The following is a 24,687-nucleotide window of genomic DNA, read 5'->3' on the forward strand; positions in this document are numbered from 1 at the left end:
CTCCGGTACCGGGAACCGAACTCACGACCTTGCGCTTGCCAGGCAGGCGCTTTTGCCGCTGAGCTAAATCCCCAGCCCCACTGCGGCTCCTTTTCATCATAACCTACGTGGGTTCCCACGGGAACACAGAGGCGGGGAGCAAAGCCAGTCTTTTATGACCCACACCTTTCCTTCTCCCCCCCCTCAGCAGGTGTGACACTCACTGCAGAAGGACGCATGGGGCCAGCGGAGAGTTTTTACGCAAGTGGACACAGAAAAATCCAGAAAGCTCCGGGCAAACATAATTAGGCTGTTGTTAAAAGCTCAAAATACACAGCAAGAGAAAAACAAGAAAACTGTACTGAAATGCACCAATGGCGTGAGTGCATCTGAAAATCAATATTGCCCTGTACGCACGCAAATGTGAAGGAAATAATGCAGTGAAAGGATCCTTAGGAAAACTCAATGCTATGGGTGCAGCTCTGAGGTCAGCAAGAGAGATGGATCAAGCAGATTTCATTCCACTAAAATGAGCAAAGATATTAATCCCACAAGCAGATTATCCACTTAAAAAGTCCACCACTGGAGATCAGCTCAGAAAGGGTCTTCACTTACCAAGCTCAAATTCTTTTCAAATAACCACCCCCTAGCTTCTCTGCACCCACAAGAGCAGAGAGATGGACTCCCACTTTCTCAGACTGGGTTTCAGTTCTGTGCTGATGAACTAAGAGATCAGGAAACCAGAGTTCAAAGGGTGATGTCATCCTCCAGGGAAGATCTGATTCCTGTGCGGGCTAGTGACCTTCTCCTAACGATGTCCCTGGTTTGCTCCCTACAGCTAGATCACTATCCCTCCGTGAGTTACCACCTGCCAAGTTCATCCGACACGCTCTTCAATTCTCCCAAGTCGCTCTTTCTCGGAAAAGTTATAGGTAAGAATTCAGTTCATTAGATATGCATGTGTGTGAGGAATACATCTGGTGTGAGAATTCTGTTGCCTGATGTGAATTTGCATTTTAACATTAGTAGGAAAATTTATCTCACTAGGGTCAGTCTGGGCGTGTTCTCCGCGAAGAGACGTTACACTGTGCTTCTGAGAGTATCCAAGAAAAGCAATTATCAAATCATCTTTGGGGCTGTTGCTTGCGTGATGCTTTCTGAAGCTACCCATTCACCTCTGAACACCTTGTGATTGGGCCTGGGGGCTTCTGAGTCTGGGGCGGAAATGGAATAAGCATCGTTTGGCGTGTAGTTTAACCAGGACACAAGGATGTCTCTGGCTTTTGTACATAAAATGTGATTTTTGGTTTATTAGAGACCTCTAACTGGGAGCAATATTTAACTTCTTCTTTATGTAAATGCGTCAACATGATTCTCTTTTCCTCGCACCCACAAGAACTCTAGTTGATATTATTTGCAAATGTAATGGGAATTAGAATGTACTTTCCCTGTGTGTGATTGAACTTAGGAGTTGCCTCTACCTTCTTCTTCCAAATAGGTGGTTAGTGCTACCCAGATGAAAATACAGATGTGATCCATTAAGAAATTTTAAACGTTAAATGTGAGCCAATGACGTTTTTCTTTAATATGAAAATGGGTATTGTGGTGCTCACTTCGGCAGCACATATACTAAAATTGGAACGATGCAGAGATTAGTGTGGCCCTGAGCTGAGGATGACGTGCAAATTTGTGAAGCACTCCGTATTTTTTAAAACCTAAAACATGCAATAGGTATTATGAAAGGGAAAGAAATTGCTCAAAGGAAGGAACAACTGGGATGAGGGAAAAGAGAAAACGAAAGCAAGAAGGAAGGGGAAAAAATTGTGTATATATTTATATATATATATGGATAACTAGGATAACTGTGCTGCTGATGTCTAATGGCTTATTGAAAGGAGCAGGTAATGCCTAATTTTTTTCTTTTGGACCAATTTTGCATGCTTATATCTGGTAATCTGAACAACTGATTTGAAGACAATATGCAATAGAATAACCACGGGTGAATTCCTACCATCTTGTCTAGTGAAACTCTGTATTGTTACTAATAATGTAATGGGTTACCCTAAATAAAGAACCGAGACCAGAATCCAAATTGGAATTTTAAGAGCCTTAATTAGCCGGGCCAGAAGCTGCCAGTCTGTTCTCCACACAGGGAGATGCTGAGCAGCTCTGAACCGAAGAAAGTTTGAGCTTTTAAGCCTGAAAACCACATCCTGGTCGGTGCAGGTGAACAATTTCTTTTTTGCAAGGGCAGAAAAGCGGAACCTATCGGGTCCAGCAAGCGGGTGTTGCAAACTTCAGAATGTTCTCAGAAGCATACATTGTTTTCAAACTAAACTAACAATCAAGCACAGTTTCTCTTTCTTGGGTCAAACTGACGTTTTTCCCTCCACCCAATAGCTCGGTAATTTTTAGCCTTTATGTGTTTACCAATTATGTGTTCACCAAGTTCTTGGTTGTTGTTTTTGTTTATTTTTATTATGTTTAATGGTTTGATGAATCTTGCATTCTTACACCTGGTAATCTGAGCAACTTTGTTGAAGATAACAATACGTAATATAACAGCCACTGTTAATTGCTATCATTTTGTTCTGAAACCCTGTATCATTTTTATTGTTTTTGCTTTGTTTTATTTTTGTCTGTGCTGTTTGCATTTTGCTATTGTTCTTTTTTATTATTATTCCCTTTAAAAAGAAAAAGAAAGAAAATGGATACTGTAAACTCAAAATGGAAATTAAGCTCGTGGTGACGGGTGGGCCGGGTAGAAGTCACTCTTCGTATGCAGTGGGTAGTGGTGATATTACCCACCCAAACCCATTTTGCCCACCGCCCAGTTTACCAATCCCTGAAGCCAGGAATTTTGCAGGAGATTTTACTACAGTAATTTTAAATTTACCAGAGGCAAAGAAACCAAGTGGCACTCAGAGTAGTGGAGGGAACAAAGTTTATTACACCAGCGGGCTCACAGGAGCTGCGCACTCCAAGCCCCAGGCTAGTGGAAGAATAAGGCAGGGGTCTTCTGTGAGGGAGAGGAGCCCTACAAATGTGGGAACAAACTGGAAACAGTAATAGGTCCAGCACAGCGTGTACCTCTGTTACAAGCCTGTTTACAGAAGCGGAAGGACCACTGCAGGCTGTTGACATATCTGGGTTTTGAAACATTTTGAAAACAAAAGTTCTCCTACAATTTTATTCACAAGACAGCCAAACATGAGAAGGAGCCCATCCCACCCCACCTCGAGACTCAAAACCACCTCCCCAAGGATAGGATTTAGAGATGCTCTGTCCGACTTCTCATCCAACTCTGTCCAAGGTGAACAGATCCCCCAAACTAGGTGCCCGCAGATGTGTAAGAAAAGTAAGAGAAAAACAAACCAAGAGATCCAAAATCCTGTGACCAGGTGCTAGCAGCCTCTAGGACTGACTGACCCCTGATTACCATCCTCAGTAACCTTTTATTCAGAACCCACCAAGGAGGCAGCAGAGAAATCGGAGAATATCAACTGTTTTAGCAAGGACAATACAACTCAATTATCATAGGAATGTGACCTGACCAGAAAGCCATCACGTCATCTTCCTTCACCCGTATCTCAACAAAGCATCTAGTATTGACGGGGGCTCACAAGGCTATGCTAGACTTCCTCCAGAACCCAGCAATCATGGCTTGGTCAGGCCTCAGGCAATACACAAAATAGTAACTAAAGAATGTCCTTCTCCACAATGTTCAGGCGTTAAAAAATCAGGGTGGTCAGAGATGATAGGAGATAAAGAAATGAGATGTCATCGGTGGTTTGCTCATGCGTGATCCATTGTCCTGCCTCTTCAAAAGATGTGTTCTCAGAACACAGTGGTGCCTGCGTGCTTGTGGGTAGAGTTTTGAGCTCTGGAATCTAAAGGTAGCTTATGTAACAAAGGGCTTGCTGGTCTCACACAGTTTGATCCAAGCCAAGGCGATCTCCAAACCCGTAAAAAAATATATATCATATGTGCACATTATAGAGAACTTCCTTTGGTGTGTGGTTTGATTTGATTTGGTGTGGTTTGGTTTGGTGTGGTTTGGTTTGGTTTGATCAGGGATCTGGCAGTAATGGAATAGAAAAGATGTAGTTGTAGAAATCAGGCAGAGCTGTTGAGACTTGAATTGAGGGCTATTTCTGTTGACGCTGTGGGCCTGTTGTTTTATGGCTTTGTTACTTTCCCTTCTCAGAGCCTGGATTTTCTCCAAAGTGGAATGAAGAACATGAATGCTCCTTTGTAGGTCGGTAGCTCCCTGGGGTTGAGATCTTTGCCTTTTTTAAACTTTATTTTTCAATCTATTTGTAGCAGCAGCATTAGTGCCTGGCTTATGAAAAATGTTCAAAGCAGATTTCTGGAGTAAATGAACTATTCTTCCACCATTAAGCTGATCTCATCTTAGGGCTTAACCAGTACAGCGCCTGATACATAAGTAATGAAAATAATCGCCATTGTTTGATGCTGCTGACAGTCAGCCATGGTGTTATATGCTGTTTGCGTAGGACTGTCTACCCTCCTCCCAACACCACCCCAAACCATTGCTACCCTTCTTATGGTTTAGCTCTAAAAGACCTCCCAAAGTCACCTGTGTTGATGGGCTTTGGGAAAGTGATTGGTTTATGCAGGTTCTAATTTCATCAAGTGGAGGAGACCATTGGTCCACTTCAGTTCTCCAGCTGAGTGGGCTTTTAGGAGGTGGAACCTCACTGGATGAAGCAGGTCACTGTGGCTTTGAAGTGTTTACTTTGCCTCAGGCTCCTTCCTCCCTAGAGCATTCTGTCTCTGCTTCCTGGCTGCCGTGAGGTAAGCAGCTTAGCTCCATCATGCCCTCCCACAACAATGGAAACAGCTGACCATGGACTGCAACCTCTGAAACTGTGAGCCCAAATAACTTCTCTCTCCTTTAAATTAGAGGAAATTCTCAAGTGTTTGGTCACAGTGACGCAGTACTATCACAACCCTCGTGGTATCAAGAAGGACACCAGACTGGCACTGTTAGGTTTCTTTTCTTAAAGCAGTCTCACTGTTAACAGTGATACTACTGGGTCAGAAAATTCTGCTCTGGGGCTGCCCTGTGCATTGCAGCGTCCTCGGTCTTCGCTCACAGACACAAGTAAATCCCCAAATTGTGACAACCAAAAGAAGCTCCAGACATTGCTCAAAGTCCTTCTGCAAGGGCAGAATCACCACCATAGGAGAATCTTGGCTGAAAGCGCCCAGTTAGTCCCCTCGAATCTGGTGTTTGACAAGTGTGACGTGTGACGTGTGACGTGGTGAGCTTGGCTTTGCCTGATAACACTTGCGTCTTTCACAAGGAGAAGAGTCAAGAAAGACATCACTGGACATGCTATGAATAAAATTCTGCTGGTCCAATCAAAGGAACTACAGGCAGACCCAAGGAAGGAACTCTGGGTGCTTAGGGAGGCCAGTCATTGGCCATCCCTTCAAACTAATAATCCTTAAATGTTTGACCATGTAGTAAGGACAGGATCAGCCAGGAATGTTTTTAAATTTCCCTTTGACAGTAGCATGTACTTCAGTGTGAGACAAGCCCGTTTGCATTCCCCAGCTATGTAAATATTCATCTGACAAGATGACTTGAACTTGCAGCAGAGCTCTTGTGCTCCAGCAAGCTTTCCACAGACCCTAGAGACTGATGCCCTCCAGTCGTTGCCTTGCTAGGTCAGCTGCTAACCAGAAACTGATCTGATAAAGGACAGAGCGGGAGATGGATCTAAATAAATAATGTGTCTTCACACTGAGCTCTTTGATGAGCACCACTTGGGAAAGAACACACAGGAAGGAGAGAAAAAAGGCAGCTTCTCAGGGACAAGTGTGAGCTTTATGAAGGGAGTGGAGGAAACACAATATAGACATAAAAGTGAGACCACTGTCGAGTGCCACAGAAGTTTAGTGTGGATTCTCACGTATCCCTAAGCCCCTCCAGCAGGAAGGCAAGGTGGCCAGCCATCAGGAAAGGCTCACAGAGTAAAAGTCATGTCCATTCTTATCACTTCCTGCCTGCATGGCTTCCCAGTCTTTATGCATCTAGTTTTTAGCAGCAGATTCAATAATCTCTCCCAAAAAACCCGTGGATCAAGGAAGATAAATATAATTCAAAGCCTGAAGGAGGCCCTCTGTCATTTATCTTTTCCAACATTTCTGTCAATTTTGTGAGCAAAGACACAAGTTTAGTAAGTTTGCAAATGACAGTCAGTTGAGAGGGAGAGAGGGTCCAGTGTACTTGGAGAGAGAGGACACCTCACAAGTATCTTGACAGGCTAGAACTATAGGATAAATATAATGAGGTGAAATATTGTAGAGAGAAACTTAATTCTTGCACTAGAGTAAAATCAAGTTATTCAACGGAAGACAGGAAATTCTTGGTATCCAGAAAAAAGTCTCAGGAGTTGATTCCACGGAGAGTTTTATATGTGCCAATGTTGTTGTTACTGTGTGTCACAGGGTCCCAGATTGATTCCTAGGTTCTTGCGCACAATGAATGAATGTGCACAAGATGTGGTGCATGACAGTAGGGAAACAACAGCGACAGTACACAAGGAGCGTACTGCTCCTGGTGAAAGGAAAATGGTACCAGGGCTGAGGGCTTAGGGAAGGGCACTCCCAATGGGTCATTTAGAACACGATTGAAAACATGATTGACAGGGTGCTGAGTCATGTCAGCTGTGTCTATTGCGCATGCCCTTTCCATAATTCACGCTCTTGTACTTGGATGCATGAAAATCTTCAATGAGTTCCAGGTAAAGAAAGGTTAATGCGGGAGGATCTGGGACTCATGGGTCCTGGTTTGGGATTTTGGAATTATCTAAAGCAGGCTCAAGGGTCTTTGTTTTTCTTACCTCTGCCTCCAGATAGTAGGCCCTGGGACAAGGCAGAAGGGGTTTGGCCCTGGGGCATTACCCAAGTTCAGGTGAGTGGAAGAGAGTGGCTCTCTAGTCCCAGGTACTGTCTGCATTAGTGGGATGAATGATTTTTTTTTTTCGGAAGATTCAAAGCAACTGACACAATAAATTTTATTGTTTCCGTAATAGGCTGTAGACAAAATGAAGACAACAGAGATAATGACAACACACTTAAACTCATCACAAATTATTCTGTTACAAATTTCCAGTGGCTCAACCTATGAAAGAGTAAAGTATATAAAGAAAAAAACCAAGAAATATATAAATATTCAGATTTTTGCAGCACAATGCAATGTCCTGATTCTTAAATGAATATAATATCAAGGTGCATTGAGGGGAGGATGTCTAGAGCAATGATATTAATCTGAAAAGACCAGATAGACACAAGACCTATAAAACAAACACCCAAAGCTGGAGATATTTATCCAGAAAAAGAGATGGCTTGAGAGAAGCAGGAAAATCAGTTTCCAGTCTTTGACAATTGCTACATGAAGGAAGGATTAGACTCCGGGGGAGCTGACCAAACAGGACTGCAGGGGCCAGCAAGCAGAGGGCGTGAAGCAGAACAGTTCAGCTCCACTGAAGGAGGAGCTTCCTAGGAGTCAGAGCTACTCACAAATGAGTGGTGCTTATTTTGAGGTAGTGGACCTCATCACACTGAGTATTCAACAAAGGTGGATTAGAAATTTGTACTCTATGCTAAGGCGCTTTTGGACTAAGACAAACCAGATTAGATGAAGCCCAAATAACCTGGAAACTTGAAGATTTATGGTGGGAGTAGGTTTCTTTTCTGAAATGGTAAGAAATGCAATATTCAAGTAAAAGGAATAGCCTATTCTACTGGACATTGAGGGGATGATTATAGATCATTGTTCTACTTGCCCGGGTCCCTCTGTGACCATAATGAACAGAGAACCCTGTTGATTCATGATGAATATATAGCGTAAAAAGGAAAAAAATACCCTTACTTTGTTAAACTACCAAGACTACAGAGCTATTTGTTACATGGCAGAGCCTAGTCTTTCCTTACTGATACATAGAGATTGCATCTAAGAAGAGACTTTTGTATTCTACACTCAAGCTCCTTGATGTCACGTGCCATATGAATGGATTACAGTTATGAATTTAGGATGTTCATATATACTGCTCATCACATCACTGTAAATTCTATCTTATTAGAATATGTTCAGAGCAATACTCATTTTCATTTTTGAAAGTTATTACCAAGCCCACTTTTATTAAACTTTTATCAAATTGTTTGCACCATGTTATAACTCACAGTAGTATAAAATCATAATGAAGTCGATCAATTCTATTACAGAAAGGCAATTACTCCTCTGTGAAAGTTAGAGAGCCTATGCTGAGGAGGAAGTTGAGTACTAATGTAGATTAATTTCTGCTCTACTGGCACTTCAGTGTCTCAGGAGGTAAAATTAAAGGTGAGCTTACAGCGGCAAAAGCGCCTGCCTGGCATGCGCAAGGTTGTGAGTTCGGTTCCCGGTACCGGAGAAAAACCAAAACCAAAAAAATAAAAAAAATAAAGGTAAGCTTATATCTGCTTGAGTTTAATATAGTTTATAGGTCATTTTGGCCCCAGATCCTGTTTGCCAAAACTGCTTCATTATACAAAGCAGCTCTGATCAGAGATGTATCTCCTAGTAGCCATTCTGTGGTTTCTATCATAATCCAAACTTTGAATCACATGGTTCTACACTAATTTCTATTGATGAGAAATCTTATGTTAGGATTTTCTAAAACTTTCTGGAACTTTGGTAAAGTTTCACACAGCAGGAAGAGACACATTTATCCATTCACTGGTGAAGAGATATTCTGTGGTAAGCATTGCTTGCTGGATATTTCTGCCCAAAAAGTGATGAATTTTTTAAGAAATGTGTCTTCCAGACTAGAACATTTAATTACTGGTGGAATTATTTTATCAGTTTGACATGGTGACTGGTAAACCTTAGACAGTCATTGTTCTACTTGCCCGGGTCCCTCTGTGACCATAATGAACAGAGAACCCTGTTGATTCATGATGAATATATAGCATAAAAAGGAAAAAAATACCCTTACTTTGTTAAACTACCAAGACTACAGAGCTATTTGTTACATGGCAGAGCCTAATCTTTCCTTACTGATACATAGAGATTGCATCTAAGAAGAGACTTTTGTATTCTACACTTGAGTGTTAGATTTTATTCTGCCACTCACCATCTGAATGACTTCGATAATTTCCTCTCATCTTGTGCATCTTTTTCTTTGTATCTAAAATAGGAAAAATAATGTTCCCTACCTCACAGGGGTCAACAAAATAATGTGTGTTTAACAGACAGCACAGTATCTGACAAACAAATTGCAGTTCTTTTTATTCCATTGTTATTAAACAACTATCTATTCATCATAGTCACGTGCCTGGAATTGTACAGTGCCAGAGTACTGGGATCATTGTCTAATGCTGTAGAGTTTCAGTAGTATCCAAGGCAGCCAAAGTTTCTACCTTTAGAGGACTTAAGTTCTAGCTGGAAGAGGAAACAATGAAAGAGCTATTAGAGCCAGGAGGACAAGGAGTAGGACAGACAGAAGACAGAAGTACAGGTCTCCCAGAACAGCCTGGTCCCAGGGTAGAGACTGAAAAAGAGAAGAGACAAAGCCAGGACTGTCCTGAGTATAATTTACTGGGGACTTACTGACAGAAACATAGTCATGGGCAACAGCAAGACCAAGCGGCCTGCTGCAGTTTGGGTCAGAAGGGGAGAATCTAGACATTGGTTAGGACCAAAGTGATTTCATCCAAGCCAGAATGCAGCTTAAACTGAAGCTTGAACTAATACGTTAGGTATATTCCTGGTGACAGGGGCCAGTGTAAAGCTCCACACACCATTCTAGTGGTATGACCTGCTTATAGCGGGGAAACTGTGCGGGAAGAACTGGCCAGGGTTATTCTAAGCCAGTCGTGGCAGTTATGACTCATACTGGCCACTGTCATGTCAAGCTGAGTCCATACATCAGAGTTCTTTGGGAGCAAGTAGGAAAGACTCTGAACCCAGGCCAGGAGCAAGAGAAGACATCCCAGAGAAATGCTCTCTAAAGGGAGAAATGAGTGATAGAAGTTAAAAATCATTTGGTGAAGGTATGGGGTGAAGTAGAGGACAGGGGAAGGAGGGACTCTCAGTAACCGACGGCTGCACGACAAGCCACCCAAATCTTTGTGTCTCACACAGCAACGTGTTATTCCTCACAATCCTGAGAGCTGACAGGGGTTTCAATGCTTTGCTTGGTTTTAGCTGGAGGTAAGAAGATCAGGGTGGCCCAAAAGTGGCCCGGCTCACACAGCCAGCAGCAAGGGCCAGCCACTCAGTAGTTTAGCTGGGTTGACAATGGAGGACCTTCAAGAGCTCCACACCCCAGATTTGGGACTACGTTCCAGCAAAGATACTGGGATCTAAAAACCAAAGGTGACAACTGGAGGTCTCTAAGACTCATCATCAGGAGTTATATATGTCACTTTAGCTGCTGGCTGTTGGCCAAAGTAAAGCACAGAGGAGCATGGTGGGGCAGAAGGGACTGTTAGGCCATCTTTGGAAACACAACCTACTGTGAGGAAAATTTGAAGAACCACAAGGTTCGTTCAGAATGGTTGAAACTAGGATGCAAAGAGCCAGCTGACAAAGAAGCAGTGGCAGGGAAGCTTGATAAGGTGGCAGGTGCCTGTTATCCCAGCACTCTGGGAGACTGAGGTAGGAGGAACATAAGTTCAAGCCCTGCCTGGAAGACTTCCAGATTTAGCAAGATCCTGTCTCAAAAAGAGAGAGAGAGAGAGGGAGAGAGACAGAAAAGAAGAAGAAGGAGGAGGAGGAGGGGAGGGGGAGGGGGAGGAGGAGGAGGAAAAGAAGAAGAAAGAAAGAAAGAAAGAAAGAAAGAAAGAAAGAAAGAAAGAAAGAAAGAAAGAAAGAGGGAGGGAGGGAGAGAGACCTGACTGAAGATGACTGCAAGAAAAGGAAAGGAGGAAGAAGAGGAGGGAGCAGGGGTCATGTCAGAGCAGCCTCTATAAGTAGGGCCACAGGTCCCAGTTTCCAGGGACTGTTCCGTTATCCCCCTGCCAGCAGAAGAGCACCTCATCAGCAATGCTCACTCTCACTGTAAAAATGTAACTGTGTGGACTGATAACTTATGTGATCAACTGTCTTGTCCTGGATTCTCCCAAGAGGATCCCTTGAGAATTGGATTTTGACACAAGAATTTGATCTGGGAGATGACCGCCCAAAACACAAGTAAGAAGCCGAAAAACGCGAGCAGGAGGGAAAGTGTGCCCCACCAAGCTGTCACCCCTGTAGACCCCTGCAGCACAATCCCAGGAACAGTGCAGATAGTGCCTCCACAGGTCTCAGCCAATGCACCAGGAAGCCAGGGCATCCCTCCGCTTCCTTCCCACCCCACACTGGAGAGCACTGGTTCCGGGTCACCATGGGCTTGCCCTCTACTCACACCCAGCCTGCTCCAAGACTTGAGGAGCACGCAGAGGAGGAAATTCTAGTCCCTGCTCTTGACAAAGGTGAATTCAGGGCGCTGACACATCTGCAATGTTTGTAGATTTACTTATACATCTTGTTACTCTTATCTTGGGGGTGAAGGAGAATAAAAGAACAGTTTTTTAAATCAAGAGTGTAACCAGATCAGATTCGCACCACAGATGAATAACACCATCCGGAGAATAGGAATGCATAATGTGGAGGGCTTAGGGGGCCAGATTAGGGATTGTTATGGTTATAACAGAGTTGCACATTGTAATGCAGGAGACCACACAGAGATGCAAAGGACCTGTGGTGCTTTTCTTTGTCTATAGTGATCTGGTTCCCTGCACGACAGAGATTAATAGCTACACATGCAGTCTGGTGTAAAGTAGTGGAACTCAGTCTTTTAAACCTTCCCTCTGGTGTGCTGTCCCTCTAGAATGGAATGTCCAGGCTCATAAGGGGTCTTCACTACCCCTTCACTACCTCTTCCTTCCATAAGATGGGGACCAGGCGTGGAGAAGACAGAAGTGAACGGGCAGCAAGATTCTGTAGTTTAGGTGTTGATACAATAGTAGAAGAGGAGTAACCTGGATCTGCTTGGCCATTGAGTTTGTCCCTTACTGCTGTCCCTTTAGCTCTTACTAGAGATAGACCTGGAAGGCTCCGTCCCATCCTCCACCCTCCCCAGGACAGGTTCCTTGGCTCTGCCGCTTCTTTTTCCTGTAGTCTTCTTGCCTTGGCAGGGGGCTTTGCTTCTACTTCCTGTATCAGCTATTGATAAGGGAGGAAAGAAGAGGGGGACAGAAGGGATGGAAAAAGAACCACCTAACAACTAACTAACACTTTAGTGGTTTCCTCGCTGATCTGAGGGTCATTTGGGGTTGAGTGGCCCTGCTGTGACTGGCTGCTCCTTGTCCTGGGACTGGAGCTAGCCTGGCCACACTTGTCCCACACCACTGCCAGACATGAGACTACAAATGCACTTGGGTGAGCACTTCTTGAGTCTTGGGTCTCCTCATATCCACCGATGTCCTATCATCCAAAATAAGTCATGTGGCCAAATCCAGAGTCAAGGTGAAGGGAAACATATTTTGTGTCTTCATGAGAGGACAGCAGCGTCACATGGCTGCAATGCAGTCTGGTTATTATAAATGGTTATTGTAATAACCATTATACTGTGAATGGTTATTATAAAAGGGCAATGCAAGGGACTCTTACGTTGTTGGAATTGCCCACTATCTTGACTACAGTAGTGGACAATTAAACCTACTGAAGAGATAAAATTTTACTGAATTAAATACACCAGCACAAAAGCATACCAAATCCAAATAACAGCAGTGGACTGTAACACTATCATGATCCTGACTGTGATACTGTTCTAAAACTTGTCAAAATGTTTTCACTGGGGGAAACTGGGCAAAATAAGCCAGGTATTTACCTGTATGTCCTCTTAAAACTTCATGTGACTTCTACAATTGTCCCCCCCAATTTTTAAATTTAAAAAGTAACATAATTGAACAAAGATCTAGTCCATTCTGTTCTGTGTTAGAGTCATTTACTCTTGAGATGTCTGCTACCAAATGTCAGTAAGAGACAAGCATCCCTAGACAGTGGAAAAAATAAACCGTCATCTCCACCCCACTCCCCTTTACTTTCCTGCCTTAGTCAGTAGAGATTAGGAAACATATAGGAATTAAATATTCATCTACATCTTAAAATTTTATAGTTCTTTTACAGTTGTTATTGAAGAGAATGATTAATATAATACTTTTCTAAGAATAGATGGAGACAATGTGGTAGATTGAAATTGCCTGCTGCTACTTTCAGGGAGAGACCTGATGGCCACTGATTGCCTGGTGATTTATCTTCACCTCCCAAGACTGGAAGGCAGCAAAATTGATAAATGAACACATGGCAAATAGTTAATTGAAATTTCTGGTCAGTTGCCTCTGGGTTTTACTATAATGACAAAAGCAGTAGTAAAACACTGATGAGAAATTTTATTTAAGTGATAGGCGAGAAATAATATTAAAATGAGAAAGAAGAAATTATGTCTGGTTTTTCATATCCTAAAGAAAATATAATGTACTACCCTTGCTATCCAAAGTCTCCCCAAGGCTAAAGGAGATCTTCTGTTTAGGAAGAGTTCACCCAATGAGTTATTGTGTAAGGTTGGCCTTTCATTCTTTTTAAATTGCATTGACTTTCACTCTTAGAAATTTATTGGATATAATAATTATATTATTATTGTTACCTCATAGATGCATAGGAGACCCTAAGAAATAATTTATTTTGACCTCGTCATATTAGAACTGAGGAAAATGAGGCCCGCAGAGGTTAAACTCCTGGGCTAAAGTCATTGTTACAGGTTTGACCTTAAATGTCCGCAATGTTAAGAGGTGGGGTTTATCAAAAGTGATTTTATCATGGGGGCACTATATTCATCAATGGACTGATCCACTGAGGAGCTCGTAGCTGAATATGCTATTTAGGAGGTGGGGCCTGGCTAGAGGTGATCATTGGAGTGTGGCCTGGAAGGCTGTTTTCTTACACAAGGATCCTCCCTTCTCTTTCTGCTTCCTGGGTGCCATGAACTGAGCAGCTGTCCTCCACCAGACCCTTCCACCATACCCTTTGTGATGTGGAACCATCAACCATGGACTGATCCTACTGAAACCATTAGCCAAACAAGCCTCTTCCTTTAAATCATGGATGTTGGGTATTTTGTCTTCATAGTGGAAAATGACTAATACAGTTACATAGCCAGAAACACAACATTGTCTCCAATGTTTCCACTATTATGATTATCTTTGCTGTCACCTAAATATAGCTTTAACAAGTTTAAATAATAATAATGACATCATCACCATGGCTTAAAAACACCTCAACATCCAGACACAGCAGCTGCAAAAGCAAATCTTTTCATAAAGTTTTGTTAGAAGAAAAAATAATGTAAACTGGTCAGGCTCAGCCTAAACTCTTTTTTTTTTTTTTTTTTTTTTTTTTTTTTTTTCCTTTGTTTTTTAATCTTTTTTTTTTTTTTTTTTTTTTTGGTTTTTTTTCCGGTACTAGGAACCGAACTCACGACCTTGCGCTTGCCAGGCAGGCGCTTTGCCGCTGAGCTAAATCCCCAGCCCCTCAGCCTAAACTCTTGTGCCAGATTACCTGGAACCCCAGTTTTTCCACTTGCTGAAGGAGTCTGAACTGGTTTTCTTATATGAGTTTCTGTTTACTTCACTGTGAAATGGGAAGACTAGTAGTACCAACATCATAAGTTGCTCTGTGAAGATAAAAACTGGTGTCATGACTGTAAAGTGCTTATCATAGTACCTCACACATAGTAAGTGCTCAATACATTTTAAGCAATAGTGTAGCCATGAAAGGTTAAACTCTGTAGCTGCCTGGTAAAGCCAATAATTCAAGAGACAGAATGACAGGAGAAAGAGTTTTATTGGCAATAAGCGAGGAGGATGAAGATGGAGGGCTTTCACCAAATTCCATCTTGCCAGGAGCCAGAAGCATAAAACTTGTATGAGATTTCTGGAGGTTCTAATTTTATCCATAGTCAGGTGAGCAATGGAGCAGTCATTAATTCTTGCAGTAACTAATTTTCTTGACACAGTCTTGATGTTATCCACAAGTCACTAGCTCTTCCAAGAATTTCTTGTTCCTGTACATATAAAGAAAGATTGCTGGTTAGGAACTTATATGACTGGTGTTCTTCTTTGATGTTTGAACTTATTATTCTTTTCCAGACAAAGCTGACTTATTGGGTAATTATTTGTAGCATAAGACACAGAGTTGTGAGGCAAAGAAATAGAGAAAAACAGACTTGCTTGTGCTAGGAGTGAGTTAACCTGTTCATCAACTTCAATATCAACTATACCTAACCTTTGACTTTTAATTTATGCAAATAAAGGCCTGACCTCTGTACTGATCACTTATTAACAAAAACAAGCAAGTAAAGAAAACCTTTAAAATTTTTCAATTAAAACAAAATAAAAACATAATAACACCATCATCTCTTCACCTTGTTTTCCAAGTGTGAATTGCTTATAGTTAAAATGCAGTGAGGGGACAGAAGTTCTGTTTTCATGACATTTTTAGTATTTGGTTAAACCAAATGTCAAACACAAGGAACCCATTTCTTTCCCCAATTCACCTGTCTTTGACACAGCACACATTTGTATTCCCAATTGTTTTGAAGTAAACATTTTCAGAGCCAAAATTCCTTTCATTATATCATCCAGCAATGGTCCAGAACATGGGAAAGTTTTATGTATATACAGCCAATTACCATTACTATAGATTTTATATTTGCAAATTTAATTGTTCGCTCAAATTCCTCTATCACCCCAAAAGCAGTTGTGGTGCTTTTGTGGACATTTGCAGACACGCACAAAAAACAGCAAACATTTGTCACCAGTGTGTACATTCTCAGCTGAGCTCAAGTGAGGCTCTGTCTTCCTGTCTCACCTCTCACACCGTAAAGATGGTCATCTTAGGGACCTGGGCAATGACATGCTTTTTGTGTTTTTGTGCTTTTCCATGGTGATTCCAGTATTGAAAATGGCCCTCCAAGGAGTACGGAAAGGTTGTCTCTTGGTCCCAAGCAGGCTGGGATGGGTCCGATGGAGAAGTTCACGTGTTAGATAAGATTTGTCCCACCATGAGTTATAGTGCTGTTGGCTTTGGGTATTAACAAATCGAAAATATACATCAAACAAGATTTCTTTAAACAAGACACAAGTAACATAAGGTCATATATTGATTGGCTGATGAAATATAACCAGAGGCTTGCAGAAATCTAACTCCATCAGTATTCAGTATTCACAAATTCAGTGTTGACAGCTACAATAAGGAACATAACTGCTGCAAATAGTAAGAATTGATTCAGTTATTCTAAATCCTGATCACGTAAATATGTGATCCATTGTATTTGTATATGGCTTTGCAGCTTAAGAAGTTCGTCTATAGCCAGTGCCACGTAATACTGTGGGAAGTGCATGGAGTCATTATTGCCCAACAAAGGAGAGTTAACAAGGCCAACCAAGGTTCCCCGTAGCATGTGACCTTCTCCTGCTTGGTGACATCTTACGGTGCCACCTACAGACCAAAGGTGATCTAGCTGCCCGTTGACACCACTTCATCCTAGGACCCAGGGAAGCAGAACATGGCAAGTTTTGGGGAACAGACTCTAGGTTACAAACACCCTTTGGGAAATCTTGCTAATAACTTAGAATTTAAACCTTGGGAAACTTGAAGCTTAACAAATTGGACTGAAAGGAAATCAGATCACCCTTAATTTCTTTACTTTGAAGGACAAAGTGGAAAAACAATGGAGAGGTGACCAAAAGAGCAGAATTAGCCGAATAAGTTAGTTCCCTGAATGCTGCCCCAACAGTGTTATGACCATGTCTGGAAAGACCACCCTCCTCAGGCTTTTCTGTAGCAGAAATAGGCTTTTACATGACCTATTTCATGTAACTGTTTGGTCTTCTAGCAGCAAGCACGTTTAGACTTTGAATGTAACACCTCTGTGCTCTGGAAATAAGATAGATCCCCCTATCTTATTTAAGAAGGTTTTCCTTTTTTCTGCTTTCACATGTAGCTGTGGAGAACAAGAAGGTGTAATTATCTCAAGAAGCTAATCTTGTAAAATCAATTTCTAATAACTTTGAATTCATAACTCACACTACTTCTCCCAGGTAAATTCATTCTCAAACTATTATTTCATCTTTATTGCCCCTGAGGAAATACCATTCAAGATACAAACCCAGAGGAGAAAGTAAAGTCATAAATCAGCAATGAGACTTACTGTGTTCTCCTGCATCAGTGGAGTCAACTCTACTCACCAGAATGGCCCTCTGTCTCACCTACAGGAGCTGGGAAGTGGAGGGAGGATGGTGTGTGTTGAATTCCTACCAAGTACAAAGCACTCTCCTGGCATCACCCTAAGCCTGAACTTGCAAACGAGTACCTACTAAGTCACCATGGCTTGATATATGAGAAAAGAGGCTCAGAGAATTTTTTTATTATAGAAAGTGTGCTTTATTATATGGAAAATTTAAATATAACCAACAATACTGAAAATAACGTAACTGGCATTTGTAGCCTTAGTCAGAGTTCTTTATTAAACAGACATTTATTTACTGTTCCATGACTAGCTAACAATCAGATTATGCAACAAAAGAGATTAACTTGAAAAAGTGAGTAATGAATACAGAATGATGAATGAGAAGTTTGGGTAGGTTTTTTTTTGTTTGTATTTTTCCTTGTTTAACAGACATGGCTTTTAAAATCTAAAATAGTAATCCTATCTTAGATTACTTTAGAATCCTATTTTAGCTTGCATATCCTATGAGAAGGTTTTGGCAAAGATATTAAACAGTGGATGAAATTACAATTTACATACTTTAATTACTTATATATACATTATCCAGTTAACATTCCAGGCATATTTTCATATACAAATAGGACCATAAACATTCTCTAATAAGACTACAATAGCCACAAATAATTTCAGCCATGTATATTCTTTTAAAACATATTTCCCAAAATGAAATTGCCCATTTGAAAGCAAACAACTAGTTGGGATTAATGTCTACAGACACTGGGTCATGGCCTAAGAATCAGAGTATATTGTTTTGGTTGAATATAATTAAATTCATCTTCTATGGCATCTTCTATAAGTGTGTCAGTGGTCAATGAAAATCTAGAAGTTTGAGTTTTCTGTACTTTTAAATGTGAGTTGGCATAAAGCGGATGGCGAGGCTTAATGGTCTACTGCGAATAGACAGAAATTCCTTTTATTGATATATACAATTGTGCTTATAAAATTTTATTCCCACTACCTTGGAGGAATTTTTTGTCAGGGAGGATAAACCTCACTGGCTGCTGATCAGAGTCTGTGGGCTGGCAACCACAAGAAGGAAGACCAGAAAACCATAGTGGCAGATCCGTGTGAGGAATCAGATTATGCAGACATGCACATAAGCGTACCCACATATGTTTGGTAAAGGAGGGTTTTTCTTTGATTAAGTGTAAGCTCTGGGGCTTTTTGAAGACAATAAAAACCAGATTTAACAAGTTTAAATAGCTAATGTCAAAAAACTTTTTGACATTAAATGTCAAAATTAAAGTTAAAGAATATAGCAAGTTGCAAAATGAAAAAGGAAAGCAGAAATATATATGATTGATGGAAAGTAATGCATTAATGAATTCTCATCTTTAAAAGACTCTTTTCCTAATCCTCATAATAGCTTAATTTCCAGTCCTTAAAACCACTGGAATACACTGGTTGCTTTCATTATGAGGCTCAGAGAGTTTAAAGCAATGTATGCCATATAGTATAGCTGGAAAGCCACGAACTAGGATGCCAGAGTAGATTTTTCCACACTTGTTGGTTTGCTTATTCTCTATATTTCTTTTCTAAAAGAGAACAAATTCCTGCCTTTATTTGATACTTTGCAAAGGGGACCATGTCAGGCTCTGAGAACATTCCCTTCCCTGTCCCCCACCACCCTCTTATCACCTGTGAATGGATAGAGGTCTCCATGCCATCAGGAACCTTGGCATAATGTCAGTTTAGGCTCCCTACACCGAGAAATATTTGGCTTCAGAATGCCAGGTCATATGGGAAGTGCAAGAGGAAGTAGACAGGAAAGAAAAGTCCAGTAATAAGAACAGGACCAACACAGATCGTCTGTATAAATTAATTGTTGTGACCTAATTACTATTCTTAAAAACACTTTTAAGTGTTAACAGAATTATTCTTACTATCAGTTATATGAATGAAATTCTATGATATACAAAATACTTTCATTCTTTTTAAATATTAAAGTTACTTGATGAAAATTAATTGATATCAAATTAATAGCATTATAGACTACAATTGTAGTCTTATTAATAGCAAATTAATAGCATTATAGACTACAATTGTAGTCTTATTATTTAAAACAATATTATAACTGTACATATATTTGTTTTTTTCTTTTCTCTTTAAAATGAAAAAAAATGTATACGTATATATAAGGATAGCTGGGCTAGGTGTATTGCTGATGTCTGTGGTTTATCGAAAGGAACAGTCAATGCTTAAAATTTGTTTTTTTCTTGATCAATTTTGCACACTTGAATCTGGTAATCAGAATGATCTGAAAACAACAGTATGCAGTATAAGAACCATTGTTGAACTGCTACCATCTTGTATGGTGAAGCTTTGCACCATTCCCAATGTTTTTTTTATTATTACTTGTTACTGTCTTTGATTGTTTGATCAATCTTACATTCTTATATCTGGTGGACTGAGTGACTTCATTGAAGCTAGCAATAGGTAATGTCACAACCATTGTTAATTTCTATCATTTTGTTTCGAGGTCGTGTATCGTTTTTGTTGTTTTGATTTTGTCTTCATTGTTGTTGTTTTGTTAGTTTTTTTAATCTTTAAAAAAAAGACTTAGTCTTGCAAATGGCTTCTGACATGTGGCTGAATAGATTGGAGATTTGACTTTTTAAAGATTTTTGCTGACTTTCTATGCTAGAGCAGTTTGGTAGAAAGTAGTTTCCATTTTCCCCTTCGCCCTCTACAAGGCTGTACCTAGTTTCTCCTATTATTAACAGCTTGTCCCATCCTAGCTGTCTTTGGTGTCATGTATTTGTCACACAGAGAGTGCATTTGCTGTGATCTCTTGATGTTGTACATTGTTTGAGGTCAGACAAACATCTAATGGTACGCATCTACCACTCCAGCATTACACCAAATAGCGACTGCCTCAGAGCCCTCTGTGCCCCGCCCCCATGCCTGCCTCCTTGTTCCCATCCCCCGGCAACCACTGATCCACTTTCCCCAGTGTCAGGTGGCTGGAGCCCCCAGGCCACAGCCTTTCCAGACTGCTCCCTTCACCCAGCAGCATGCGGCCAAGCTTCCTTCCCGCCCTTCCGTGGCGTGATGCTCCCTTAATTTCATTGTTAAGTCATCCTGCAGCCTGTTTTCCAGGGAAGAGAAAAATCAAGAAGCTCAGTTTGAGCAGCCATTATAGAAAAAGGGGAGAAGTCAATAAAGAGAAAGAATTCTTTTCTCCAAACTGTGCACCTCCCAGCCCTCTGAGCACTGGGCAGCAGGGGCAACCTGGCACCTCCAACTTGCTGCCTTGCGTTTCATTCCCCATCCTCGGTTGGCTCTCTCTCCTGCTCACGTTTGTGGTCACTTTTATCTCACAGTAGCTATTTTTAAAAAACATACATACATCCTTTTTAAGACTGCATAATCCAGTAACTATTTTGGTTTTGCCTCTTCTGTGGGCTTCTGTAGAGTATGCTGCCTTCCGGGGCTTACCTCTCCAAACATGGCTGCACTCACACCCCTGCTCCTTTCCAGGAGAGTCTGGTAGAGCCAGTTCACCTGAGGGAGCTGCAAGACCTTCCAACAAGGCTTTTAAGGTTGAGGAAAATGATTCATGAGCCACAATTCAATTAAGTTTAGCAAATATTACTTATCCCATCGCTAAATGCTTGAGCTTGGCTTGCAGACCTGTTTTGAAGCTTCCTATTCATTTTATTTTGCCTTTGCAACAAGAACAGATTAAAATATAAATATCTTCTGCAAAAAGAAGGAGGAGGCAGAGGAAAGGAGTGAGGGAGGACAGAAGGAAAGGGAGATGGGAAGGAGTGAGGGAGGAAGGAAGGAAGGAAGGAAAAGCAGGCCAACCAGCTGTATAGAATTTTGAATACATGGGAGAAGAGAACGGACCTTTCGGTGGAGGACTCCCTCACCAGGAGCCCCGCCCCTTCCCATGCCCTCATTTTCTGAATATGTTTTCCATACTAGAGGCCTTAATGGGATTTGAAGAGCTCAACACTTTCAAAAATTTCATCGTCCCTCACCCCTTAGAAGGCCACAGTGACCTCCATCTAAAGGGCCATTGCCAGCAGATTTGGAGGAGAGCTAGTGAGAATTTCCTGTGAAAGGAAGATGGACAGGACTGAAATTGGGAAGCCGGGAGGTGGGCACTGGCCCCAAATTGTGCTTTCAGAAACAGAACAACTTTCGTCTCTGCACAAGAGATGGCCTGGCTGACGAGACTACACCGTGTCACTGTGACATGCACACAGCTGCGGTCCTGCTGACAGTGTTTAAAATAGAGCCCCAGGGGGAGGCAGCAGAGAAATCTGAAGGGTCCACAACCAGAGCACAGAAGGAAATACCAGCGGGTGGCGATTTTCACCCAGTCTCCCGCGCCCCAACTCAGAAAACGCTGAAGTATATGGGATTCACCTCACCTCTGTCATCCCTTTTCTCCTGCATCAAGATGCAAAAATGATGGGACAGGATCCTGCGAATGGGGACAGGGAGCTAGGAATGGAAAAGGAAATAAAAATTGCTAAGATGCAATATGTACATATACCAATTGCCCTGAAATGAAGGTAAATATTATATATGGCAAACGTGTACTAATTTTTAAAAAGAAATTAGAAAAACAAAAAAGCAAATGATGAATTAAACAAACACACACACCATGGAGCAGGCAGAAGAGTAGGGTGCTCTTAGCAAACCCAATTGGCAGTGATGCAAAGTACCATTCATATGGGTGTCCGCCAGGGGCAGGTCCTGGGGCAAATTCCACAGGCCAGGTGACTTGCTCCTGGCTGGCTCTACCATGTGGCTTGGTCTCTATGGCCCATTTACAGGACAAGATTTGGCAGTGATAAAAGCTGCTAAGGGGGTGGCAGCCAGGGAGCTTCCATCCCTTTGCTACACCTCTGCAGCTGTCAACAGAAACATCTGAGAGACATACACCCACTTTCACAGAAGAACTTTAAAGCATAAGTTATTTTTTAAAACATTTCTTCCTTTGATGACAATCTGCATTATTTTTTAAGATAATTTAATAACGACGGTGTCTTAGTTACTTTCTCATTGCTGGGACAAAATATCCGACAACCACAAGTTAAAGGAGGGAAGATTTATTTTAGTTCAGTTTGCAGAGGTTTCAATCCATAGTCAGCTGGCTCCAAGGCAGGGCAGCATGGCAGAGAGGCATCACAGAGGATGGTGGTGTGGTGTGGTAGGCAGAAAGCAATAGCAGCAGTCTTCCCTTCCCCTTTTTATTCCATTTAGACTACAACCCTATTGGTTGACCCCACTCACACCCAGGATGGGTCTTCTGTTTTAAGTAGATCCATTCAACCATACCCAGAATCATGCACATCCAGTTGTCAGGCACCCATGACCTAGTCTCTCTCAAAACCTCTACCTATGAGCACATGAGGCTTTGGAGAACGTTTTAGATATAAAGCATAACAGATGGAAATCTATGTTGTTATGAATATAAATTGTAAAACATGTTACAATTGGAATTTATTTTCGGTGCTATATGTGAACTCTAAATGCATTTCTTCTCTCAGTCAGTAGAAAAGGTATGTCATATTTAAATATTCACAGCATCCCAGCAATTTAGTTAAATAATAAAAAATTTTTAGGGCTGAGCCTGTAGCTCAATGGCACAGTGCCTGCCTGGCAAGTGCAAGGCCCTGAGTTCGATTCCCAGTTCAGATAGATGATAGATAGATAGATAGATAGATAGATAGATAGATAGATAGATAGATAAGGCCTTTATACATCTGGTTTTAGGATTTCAAGGGGTGGAATATGAAGTTAAATAAAAAGTAGAGGAAAAAACAAAAAGTTTCTGTTAGTTGAGATAAAAATATTTCTTGTTATTTAAAAATAATTGTACATAAAGTTTTCACCTTGAATTTTAGAAATCAGGGCCCAACCCTCCACGACGTGGTAGAGAAAATAACCAGCTACACAGAAACCTGAGTTTATCACGCGTTCTATCCTGTGCAAATTCTAACCCTAAAGTATTTCTCTACAGTGCTTTCAAGAAAGAAAATAAATCTGTAAAAAAACATTTTTTATTCTTTGAAAAGCTCCTTTGTTTTGATTCCCACTGTGAAGGTCAGAGATATAAAAGCTAAATCTAATTTCCAAAGGTGAGAATTCATCTTTGCTTTCTTTATGCTATCATTGAAGGCTGGATAGTGACCCAACTTTAAATAACGCATCCACAGGTGTGAGGGACAGCCCTCTCTCTCGTGCAGACAGTGCCTATGGCACTAAATTACAGCTGTAGATTCATTAAAGCAGTTGCTCATTCCCCACTGTAATTAGTTCTTCCATTCCAGCTTTTTATGTCCACCCATCACTCACCTTGGCTTCCCTGCAGGGCCCTTCCCCAGGTCCTGCCTGCACGTACATGTGATAAACCTGTCCACTCTGGTGCGTTCTCATCTCAGAGGACCATCAATCGCCGAAGTTCAGAGCTCCTTTTCCAGCAGTCTGCTCCTGTCTATACCCATGAGGATATTGTTTCTGAGGCTTCACAAAGGAGAATTAGCACCCCAGCTGATGTTTGTGAAACAGTGGCTTTGCTGCATCCTTGGTTCGTTTCTTAGCTTCTTTTCCAAAAATTGATCAGCACGTCAGATTTGATATGTATATGAAAGTAGATCCTGAGCTGTTAAGTATGCCGATGGTGCTGAGTCCTACAGACATGAGGATTTGACTCTCCTGTCCTCAGAGATCTCCACAGTACGCAAAGAGAAATGGCTGGATATTAACACACTATGCTTAATCCAGCCTAATGCTCTGTCAGACAAATGTGGGGGAGTTTACAGTAATAAAAGAACCTCTTGACTGATGGGTGTGTGTGACATAATGCATATGTTAAACAGCTTGATTTAGCCATGCTGCAATGCATACATACCTCAAAATATCAGGTTGCACATCATATGCAATTTTACTTGTCAGTATTAAGATAATTTTAAAGAAGTATATAAACAGCGTTGCATTTGGGTAGAAGATCCAAGAGCCAGGAAGACAGAAAGAGAGAGGAAAGCGAGGGGAGGGGAGGGGACGACCAAATATTTTTTATACAACCACCACATGCTTGAGGGTGGCTTGAGGACCTGTTCTGAAACTTCCCATTCATTTTATTTTGCATTTTTAATAAGAAGATATTAAAATACCTTTTGCATAAAGAAAAGAAGAGAAGGAAAGAAAAGAAATGAAGGGAGGAGAGGAGAGGGGCTAGGGAGAGGAGAGAATGGAAGGAAAGGAGGGAGGGAGAGAGGGACGGAGGGAGGGAGGTCGAGACATCTCTGAAGCAGCGATGGTAATTTCATTTCATTTTATTTTCTTCTATGGGATGGTGCCTGGGCCATATTAATATTCCATACTTAGCCACAGAATAAAG

At 41.4% G+C, this 24,687-nt stretch overlaps 1 protein-coding gene across 1 annotated transcript in view; it reads left to right on the top strand.

Moving 5' to 3' along the window:
* Cntnap2 (contactin associated protein-like 2) overlaps nucleotides 1–24,687 on the top strand; it is a 1,999,509-nt gene that overhangs the window by 1,884,268 nt on the left and 90,554 nt on the right. Inside the window, exon 21 of the mRNA XM_005404887.2 lies at nucleotides 818–911. Coding sequence (XP_005404944.1) covers nucleotides 818–911 — 94 coding nt within the window. The remainder of the gene's footprint in view (nucleotides 1–817; nucleotides 912–24,687) is intronic.

The sequence above is a fragment of the Chinchilla lanigera genome, unplaced genomic scaffold, assembly GCF_000276665.1.
Source record: "Chinchilla lanigera isolate Chin_1 unplaced genomic scaffold, ChiLan1.0 scaffold00090, whole genome shotgun sequence".
NCBI lineage: Eukaryota > Metazoa > Chordata > Mammalia > Rodentia > Chinchillidae > Chinchilla > Chinchilla lanigera.